Source organism: Gekko japonicus, unplaced genomic scaffold, assembly GCF_001447785.1.
Source record: "Gekko japonicus isolate JY-2015 unplaced genomic scaffold, Gekko_japonicus_V1.1 scaffold108, whole genome shotgun sequence".
NCBI classification, from domain to species: Eukaryota; Metazoa; Chordata; class Lepidosauria; order Squamata; family Gekkonidae; genus Gekko; species Gekko japonicus.
This window is the reverse complement of record NW_015159713.1, coordinates 1,921,625-1,931,905: the sequence shown is the minus strand read 5'-3', so window position 1 is coordinate 1,931,905 and position 10,281 is coordinate 1,921,625. Positions and strand designations below refer to the sequence as shown.

Genomic DNA, 10,281 nt, shown 5'->3' with positions numbered 1-10,281 from the left:
CCTGCGCATGTCTGAGGTCTGGGCGCGAAAATCCATTAAAGAGCTTGGTACAATGCTGATTGATCCAGCGCGTACGCACCAGATCCCATGGGTGTGAATGCACAGATGACCACTCGAAGATCATCAGTTACAGGTAAGCAACCTGTTTTTCTCAGTGAGGAGGCAATAGGAAAGCCTCAGCTGCTATGCCCTATTGTGAGATCTCCAGAGGGACTGGTTGGCCACTGTGAGATAGGATGCTGAACTAGATGACTCATCCAGTAGGTCTCTTATATTCTTAAGCAGAGTTTCATTTCCACAGCTCCTATTTGGGAGCCAGTTTGGTGTAGTGGTTAAGTGTGCAGACTCTAATCTGGGAGAACCGGGTTTGATTTCCCCACTCCTCCACTTGCACCTGCTGATGTGACCTTGGGGCAAGCCATAGTTCAGGCACAGCTGTTCTTGAAAAAAAGCAGTTTCTGTCAGAGCTCTCTCAGCTCCACCTATCTCACAGGGTGTCTGTTGTGGGGAGGGGAAGGGAAAGGAGTTTGTAAGCTGCTCTGAGATTCCTTTGGGTAGTGAAAGGTGGGGTATAAATCCAATCTCCTCCTCTTCTCTGAGCCATGGAAAATTTTTACAGTTGGCAGGAGATTTAGAGCCCCTGTTTGGTTGTGAATCTTGTGGGGATTTGGTCTGTTTTTGAAACCCTCAAGTTTTATTATGGGAAAGGGCAGAAAAAGAGGTAAAGTATTACTGGGTTGAATGCTCATGATGTGTAGGAGTAGCTTATTTGCTAGTTTATAGTCCACTACTATTGAATACACATAGCTCAGAGGAGAAGCAGCAAGGGGAAAGAGCGTAGATAAAAAGATTTGCTTTAGGGCAAAGGGAGCTTTTCTCTCCCCCCTCCCCCCAATAAATTAGACAAGAACTCTTAGAATGGTATATGATGTGTCAAAGAAAAAAGACTTGTTTGAATCAACCCCACCAGAATTCCTTAATCTTGAAATTAAAAAAAAAAACCTTGTCTAAAACTACCTTCCACACATCCCACTCTCATTCAGTGGTTAGGAAATGACTTAGCTAGTGTTATACAAAAGACTCAGGAAGGACTCAAGAGATGCAAGTAACCTGCAACTCAAGTGGCACCTAGGCACATAACTTTCAGCTTTACCTCTAATTACAAACTATTATTCATAATTTCAAATTATAGAAAGTGCTTTAGTCTGAAAGGTAATGATAATCGGTTGGATCATACCAACTTTTCCAAAGGCAAAAGAGGATATGACACCTTTTGATCACACAGAAGGCTATGCTAGGGGCTTAAGGCACCTGGGTGGGTGAAAAACCATATGGGACACGGCTGCAATGCCGAGATGATCTGACAGATCACACCTCCTTCCTCTTGTAGCACCAGTGTTAGCAGAATTCAACCCCATGTTTACTTTGGATAAACTTGAATCTGCACAGTTTTGAAACATGAAATTAAAGTTGTCTTCACACACATTGGTGGTTTTAGAACAAAGTGTATGAATAGCCCTTTCCACTGGTAAAATAAGGGCTGTACTACCTGTGACCAGTAAGGCAAATGTATGCCTCTCTATACCACTGCCATCTGTAATCCTACACAGGGAACAAGAATACGTTCAGAAAGCCTCTAGTAGTGATTATTATGCAACTGGTTGAATACTAAAGGCAGGATAGTTTTCTTTCACCAACTTCCTAAACAACTCATTTTGCTTTGGAATCAACTGGAAGATGTCAAATCCAACTGCTGTCACAAAAGAGGAGATCAGAAAGTTCTAAAACATGGGTCCCTAACATGGCACCTTGCCAACACCTTTCCTAATGCCTGCCAAGTGTTTTTAGAAAATGAATGGGGCCAGGTGGGGCTCTTGTCCAACAGAGCTTCTAACTGGCTGCAGATTAAAATAACTCCGGTTTGGTGACAGATGACACCACTGTGCTAGTTTTATTCTCTCACTCCTCTTTCCCACTATATACTTTTAAATTACCCTTCTTCTTCCACTACAGTAGTAAACTCCAGACATTCAGATTAAGTACAATAAAATCACCACACACTATGAAAGCAAATTTCTTACAAAACATACACAACACACATGATTTTTTTGCATTTTTATAAAATCTGCAAATATACCACAAATTATGCTAAATATGCACACATTTCATTCAAAGAAATGAAAGTAAATATATCTCTTCTATATACAGTTTAAATCCAAATTTACAATTGCATCATTTTCATGGAGGAGGTGGCACAGATTGAACACAGGTTTGAGATAAACAATTTCAGAACATTGAAAAGATGCTATATAAAATGTGTGTCATCAATTCCTAGTTTCTTTTCAAAACAGAGCAGTTCTAAAAGGTTAGTATGAGTGTAGAAATTACTTGGAAATCCAGATACTCAAATATGCGTATTCATAATTGTTCTATTCAATTCCAGAAGGCATCATGACAGAAAAATGTAATGTACTGCAACTCTTTCTGCCATAGAAATCCATTAAAATTAATGTTGGATCATTTAGTATCTCTTCCAGTAATAAGGCAAACAGTGTTCGACTTCTAGAAATGTATCTGAAGCCTGCCAAGTTTCACTGGTTTGCTATATATATGATAAAAATACACCTATTTAGTCTACTCCAACTTTAAGGAGGCCTTCCTTTTCTTTATTCTAATCATTTTAAAATCACAATAACTGAAACTATTTAGAAATTACAGGTGATAAATCCAGTTATCTTCCACCTCCCAATATAAGAAATTCGCTTTTGAATTAATCATTTACATTTAAGGAAAATGATATCTTGACCAATTTAAAGTCAGTTGGTCTTGGACACCAGAGCATAATATTTAACTTTATTCATACTCATTCTGGCACTGAATTTTTTTGTGTCGGAGTGCTAGATTTTTAAAAATTCCTCTTGAAACTGTGTCAAATATTGAAATATAATTACATGCTTAAAAATCATCCTTCTTGCAGTGTGTGTTACATACATGGAAAAGAGAAATTAAATGGAAAACACAGTACCTCACTAACCAGAGGGTAATTTGAGAGCCCATCTACCATTTGCCTGCTTAAACTAGTTTATTAAATATGACAATTGCAGTTACACCCCTTTCCCTCTAATCTATTTTGCTCAAGTACAAATAAGAACCAGCATAAAAGAAAACATCTTAAAAACCAAATAGATTGATGTGTAATGCAAAACTCTCCACTCAACCCCAAATTACAAAGATCCTGAAATAAAAGAACTAGACAGCAGAAAAACTTAATGGAATTCAGCACCCAAGAAACGTGCACAATCCTATACGTTGTGGAGTGTGCATGTTACAAAAAATATGTAGTTATATGTGCATTTACCAAATTAAATCCTCTCTTTCTGTATTAAAAATATGTCATCTCTTTTTGGCTTCCATAAGCAGAAATAATAATGGAAACTGAATGAAATAAAAGCTTTACGTTGTACAAGTATCCCATAACTTCTTGACGAAGTATGAGCTGAAATGTAAGGCATCCTAAAATATTTTTGCATACTGTACTGGAATGGAGTTCCTGTAAACTGAAGGTCAGGGATAACACTACCTAGACCAGAAGATGTTTCTCTAGGATCTCTCAGATGATCCCAAAACCCAGTACAATTGATCAAGGGGAAGTATCTGGAACTTAATCTTGTGAGAAAGCAAATGCAATCCTTCGTTTTCCTATACATTTGTTTTTTAATCAAACATTAAAATAGCTCTCCCTGAAGATCCTTGAGCGAAAATACTGGCATTAGGAGTTGATCTCAAGGTTTAAGCTTAATGAAAGTCTATTGCTCAGTTATGTCACTTCTTGATTTTGTGGCAGTATTGTTCTGGTGTGTGCTGTTACTCAACTCCTGTACAGTATTTGCAGTGGGAAAGTTTATTGGAACTTGAGCCTGAGAGGCAGCTGTGGAATTACCAGCAAAGGTTTTGGAAGAACTGGACTGATGCTGATGATGATCATTCTCCTCACCAGTTAAATTCCTTTTCCTCCCAGGTTCTTCACCAATAGGAGGCTGAAATAATGAGCAAATTATAATTCACTTAGAATGGCTATCTAACAAGCAAGTTCCTATTCATGAATCTGAAATCATAAAGCAACAATGAAACACACACGCAGGGATCAATGCCCCCCAGAAAAGTTTTGTTCAGCAAAATACCAATAATAATGTTTGTTTTTTAAAAGGGTCAAACACAAGGTATCAAAAAACAGAGGAGGTGAAAAAAATTCATTCTCATTTTAAGCCTCTCCTGATTCTGAACACTAAGGGTTATTTGAAATGATGGACTGCCACAAATATCACAAAGTCTGTAAAGCAGGTATCAAACACAATACATTAACATCATCATGTGTTTTGATCTCTAAGTCCAGCTTTGCTCCAGCAGCCAGTATCTGGCTGTTATTTACACAAATGTTATGTGCATTTATTTTGTGTACAGCATGAGGAACCACCACTGAGTGGTGCTGTCCCCTCCTTTTTTCATTGTACCATCAATATTATCAAGAAAGCACAAGCAGCATACTGAATAGGTTGTCCAGTCCTTCCACAGAATAATTCCAATTTCTCAGTGAACCCAGATTAATTAATCAGCTATACAGGAGGCTGCTTGCATGTCTAAACATGTCAAATTTGAAGCAGCATAGAAAGCCATGGCCTGGAATTTTAAAGGTGTGATGCAAATTTTGAGTTAGACTGGTAAATGAGTACCATACTGGTAAACTACATGACAGAGACAGCCCTCACTACTGCATAAAGCTGACAATCCTTCTTTGTCCGGGCACTGAACAGGTAAGAAAATCTAAAAGCTACTCCAATCATAACAGGCTTTTGACTAGTTTACATTAATTTTGACTTTAGAACATAAGAGAAGCCATGTTGGATTAGGCCAGTGGGCCATCCAGTCCAACGCTCTGTGTCACACAGTGGCCAAAGCCCAGGTGCCAGCAGCAGGGCCAGAACTCTAGAAGCCCTTCCACTGTTGCCCCCAAGCACCAAGAATACAGAGCATCATGGTCCCAGACATAGTGTTCCATCTATACTTTATGACTAACAATCACTGATAAATCGCTGCTCCATATGTTTATCCAATCCCCTCTTGAAGCTGTCTAAGCTTGTAGCCATCACCACCTCCTGTGGCAGTGAATTCCACGTGTTAATTACTCTTTGGGTTTCCACATTTTAATTACTCTTTGAGTAGGCAGTTTAAATTACTCAGCTAACTCAGTTTACTATCTGCTAAGAAGATGTTTACCACTTACATCAACTCTGAAATCTTCCAATCTTTTAAAGTTACAGAGGTATTCTTGAAGTTTTGCATCAATAGGTGGAGTCTTAGACTGTGAATACTTCAGATAAGCCCAAAATTTTTCAAGTCCATATAGCTGACCTAGTAATAAAAATAACATGTTGAGATACCTAAAAATCAATTATGAAATGAAGTAATATAAAGAGATCATTATCAACAAGGTATTACCAGATTCATAGTCTCTTTTCGTTTCTTCTTGGAAATCTCTGAAGATCTCTTGCCTGAATTTTTTCTCCAGCCCATAGCTGTAAAAACGGAACAAACATTCCAGACCATACCTGTTGAATAAATAACATTACAAAGATGTCTTTTATCCACAACTGATTGCAGTGTTTCAATGCTGTATGGCGAACAAAGGTCAGCCATGTGAAATAGGGGAATTTATACAGGGACCTCAGTTTTCATGACCTAATTTCTTCTGTGGCCTCCTATTCAAGACTACTTAAGATCAAGAAGAGGAAGAAGAGCCAGTGCCTTGCTCCTTGGTGGGAATGTCAGTGCAACAGATCATGTTACAAAAGACCACCCAAGATATAATGAGGAATGTTTCAAGCAAGGGGAAAACAAAATATGCAAATAGGATAAAAGACTATGCTTTACAGTAGTTGATCATAAACATCAGAGCCCTGCTGTATCAGATAAATAAGGGGTTATACTCCCTCTAAAAGAGCAGGAGTGTAGGGGTCTTCCTTGATTCCTTGCTGTCTGTGGACAGCCATTGGCAAAACTTGCCAGGAAAGCCTTATTTCAGCTTAGGCTAGTTCCTAGTTGCACTGTTCCTGAAAAAAAGTTGATTGGGCCATTGTTAGACATGTCTCAGTGATGTCCTGATTCAGTTATAACCAATGTTCTCTTTAAGCTGTGGAATCTTGTGAGCAAAATTCTACTTTGTGAGCTACTGGCATTAAAGTTGTGAGCAAGTGATTTGGCTACTGCATAAATTAGTTTGATCTGGAGCCCTCCTTCCTGAGTTAAGACAAAAATGTGTGAGCTGGGGGCTAAAAAATTGTGAGCTAGCTCACACTAACTCAGCTTAGAGGGAACACTGAATTTCTAATGTACACTACATGAAGCTGTCCTTGAGTACAGATTGGAAAATTCAGCTAGTTCAAAATGCAGCTACTAGAGTTCTGATTGGAACTTGCTGTAATGCTTCTCCAACTGCACTAATCAACCTATTTAAGACCCCAGACAGATGAACGGCTTCCTGCGGGGACCTGCCTTATTTTAAATTGGGCTGTAGGGATCTGTGACAAGCCCTTTTCAACAGCTGCCTCTAGATTATGGAACTGTCTCCCAGGCAAGAACTGCACCCTTCAGGCCTCCCAGAGTAGACAAAAGATGCTGTTATTCTGCACAGACTTTGAGGTATGTGTTATCATTGTTTTGCTGTACTCTTGCGTTAACTGATGAGAGTTCATATGGCTTTTATTTATAATTTTTTTGCTTCTGTTTTGATTGTTTTAGTGTTTTAATGTATTTTATAGATGATTTTCTTAGTCTGGATGTAAACTGCCTTTGGTACTCCTAGTGGGCAGAAAAGAGGTTATATAAATCAAAACTAAGATGTGAATCTGTTGCACAAATTTTAACAAAGGAAAAAAACAAGAACTGACAAAATGTGTTGACAATAAGACAAATGAAAATAGTTTAACAAGCATATTACTGAAAAAGTTACAACAAATCAATCAGCAAACTAGCCAAGGAGTCAGTTAAGCTATTGTGCAACATTGGTAATGAAAAAAGTTAATAAAAAGATCTTTTTGCTTCAGTCTTAACTGAGGAAGATGTTGGACAGATACTTATGCCCTAAATCATCTTTTGGGTGAATGACATCTAGAGAACTAATCCAATAAAAGAAGCAAGAGAGAAAGTTCTGGAGCCAATTTAAAGTTAACAAGCCATCAGATACAAACAGCATATACTCAAGGAATTCTGAGAAGTTTGTGTGTAGAAGTTTCTAGGTTGTAATAAAATCTGCAACTTGTCATTAAATATGGGCTCCTCCAACACATCAAATTTTAAAAAAGAATCCAAAGGGGAAAACAGGAAGTTACAATTATGTTTTGCTAAAATCTGTCCAGGGTAAATTGGTGGAAATCATTATTAAAACTTAAATTGCTAAGCCTATAGGAAGTCCTCCCTCATTAATCTTTTAGAATTCTTTGAAAGAGTGACCAGTAAACACATACATTATAGGCAATTCTCTGATATAATTGAAATTGGATTCTGAGGGAAGGGATGGATAGGAAAAATATCCTACTATGAGCACCAGTAGCAAAAAAAGTGCTCATAGTAGCTAATCTTTCCTGTCATCCCTTCCCTCATCCCATCCAGGCAATGTCAGGGGTTGGGGGACCTGCAAAGACAAAACTCATGCAACACAGAATGCTTCAAGTAAGGACAGGGCCAGGTTAAGATATGCTGAGGCCCTAAACTCAAGTTTAAGAGACTCTATAAAGGTAAAGGTAAAGGTTCCCTTGCTCAAAAGCCAGTCGAATCCGACTCTAGGGTTGCGGTGCTCATCTCCGTTTCAAAGCCGAAGAGCCAGCGCTGTCCGAAGACATTTCCGTGGTCATGTGGCCGGCATGACTAAACACCAAGGCGCACGGAACGCTGTTACCTTCCCACCGAAGTGGTCCCTATTTATCTACTTGCAATTTCTTGCTTTCGAACTGCTAGGTTGGCAGGAGCTGGAACTAGAGACAGGAGCTCACCCTGTCTTGCAGCACCCGGGTCTTGAACCGCTGAACTACTGACCTTCCACAGCCTGCAGTTCAGCGTCTTAACCACTTGAGCCACCGCAGCTCCAAGAGACTCTATAGCATTACTTAAAAACAGTAATTTTTAAAATTTAGCTTTGCTTAATTATCAGCTTACTTAGCTTGTGTATAAATCCAGTGAGAAGGGGGAATTGTGTGAAACTGCCCCCTCCTGACTGCAGAGCATCTTATAACAGCAAAACACTGCTGAAGGAAAAGGCAGAGGAGGTAACTTTGCCTGTTATCCCCACCTCACTTCAGCTGCCCATGTTATGAGATTTTCTGTCCATGCTGAGCCTTTTTAATTCAAAAAAAGAAAAGGGGAGATCTGTGCAGAACTAAGGGAACTTCAGAGGACGGCGGAAGACAGGAAGGCCTGGTGTGATCTGGTCCATGGGGTCGCGAAGAGTCGGACTCTACTGTTCGACTGAACAACAAAAGACTCTACTGTTCAACTGAACAAAAAAAAAAAGGGAAAATGAAATAGGAAGGAAGGAAGGAAGGAAGGAAGGAAGGAAGGAACCGCTTGCACTGTATTGCCTGAACACTACTTCCCTTTTCCTGCATGCTGCCAGCTGCTGTTTCCTGGCTACCACCAGTTTCTGCATGTCACTTTAAGGTACTAAGGCAAACTAAAATGCTACCTTATCCCGTCTTGCAATGTCTGTGCATGCATACAGAGAAGATTTTGCATCCCAGGATTAGTTGTCTTCAAAAAAGCTAAGATTTTCCTTCAGAGCTGGGGATTCCCTATGTTTTCACCACCCTATATTGCAATCACGACTAGCTTAACTGTGAGCACTATCTGCATGAGGGCCAGCCCCTCACCATTAGATATAGTCATGATGGAGGAAGTGGTGGCAGGGGGAAGGGGGGTACAAAGTGGAGAAAGACAACACTAAGAGTTACCCAATGAAATTAATGGGCCAGAACAGACAAAGCGCTTCACACAACATACTAATGTATGGAGAAACAGGTTGCTTACCAGTAACTGGTGATCTTCGAGTGGTCATCTGTGCATTAACACCAATGGGATCTAGTGCGCACGTGCTGGATCGATCGGTGCTGTAGCAAGCTCTTTTAACGGATTTTCGCGCCCAATCCCTCGGGTGTGCACAGGAACCCCACCGCGCATGCCCAGAGGGGAGGGCGCGGACATCCTGCCAGTTCCTACAAACCGCCGCAAATCAACCCCTATTCAAAATGTAGAAGCTGAGAGCAGCAGGGAAGGAGGGTGGGTGGTGTGAATGCACAGATGACCACTCGAAGATCACCAGTTATTGGTAAGCAACCTGTTTATCTTCAACGTGGTCTCTATGCTTCACACCAATGGGAGATTAGCGAGTAGTAGCCTACCTGGAGGAGGGTGCTGGCAGGAATATTACTGCGTAGCCGAAGATGAAATGCGACGTCCCATGTTGGTATTAGAGTTCTTTCGGACGTCTAGGGCGTAGTGCCTGATGAAGGTGTTAGGCGTGGCCCAGGTAGCGGCTTTGCAAATGTCCAGCAGTGGTACTCCCTGAAGGAAAGCAGTGGAAGTCGCAACAGCCCTGGTAGAATGAGCCCTGATTGGGCCAGGCAATGGGTGTTTGGCGATCTGGTAACATAGATGGATCAGACCTACAATCCACTTCGACAGGCGTTGAGCCGTGATGCGAGTACCCAGCCGTGCCGGAGCGTACGAGACGAATAGTTGCGAGTCTCATCTAGTTGGGAGTGTTCTGTTGACGTAAAACAGGAGTGCGCCTTTCACATCTAAAGTGTGTAACATCTTTTCTTCCGCTGATATTGGATTTGGGAAGAAGTTAGGGAGGAAGACCTCCGCCTGCAGGTGGAACTCTGACACCACCTTCGGCAGGAAGGAGATGTCCGGGAGGACTCCATCTGGCAGGAATGACAGGAAAGGGGTATCATGGCGGAAGGCCAACAGTTCTCCCACTCGCCTAGTTGAGGTAATGGGAATTTAAAAGGCTGTTTTCCATGCCAGGAATTTGAGATCGCATGTTGCAAGCGGCTCAAATGGCTTCTGCATAAGCTGCCGGAGAACAAGGGGAAGGTCCCAAGGAACAACTGGAGTCTTGACAGGAGGGTAGAGGTGTAACAAACCTTTTAAAAACTGTTTGGAAATCAGATGAGAAAACAACTGGAACATGGTAGGCCGAAAGAGCGGCCAAATAAACTCGTAACGATG

At 40.8% G+C, this 10,281-nt stretch overlaps 1 protein-coding gene across 2 annotated transcripts in view; it reads right to left on the bottom strand.

Annotated features, from left to right (window-relative positions):
* Positions 1 to 2,244: 2,244 nt before the first annotated feature.
* The window catches only part of LARP1B (La ribonucleoprotein domain family member 1B), a 58,202-nt gene continuing 50,165 nt past the window's right edge, over positions 2,245 to 10,281 (bottom strand). For both annotated transcript variants that reach the window (XM_015410468.1, XM_015410536.1), the window contains exons 17-19: positions 5,497 to 5,606; positions 5,282 to 5,409; positions 2,245 to 4,037 (exon numbers count right to left, since the gene is read on the bottom strand). In XM_015410468.1, coding sequence (XP_015265954.1) covers positions 3,807 to 4,037; positions 5,282 to 5,409; positions 5,497 to 5,606 — 469 coding nt within the window. In that variant the 3' untranslated portion in view covers positions 2,245 to 3,806. The remainder of the gene's footprint in view (positions 4,038 to 5,281; positions 5,410 to 5,496; positions 5,607 to 10,281) is intronic.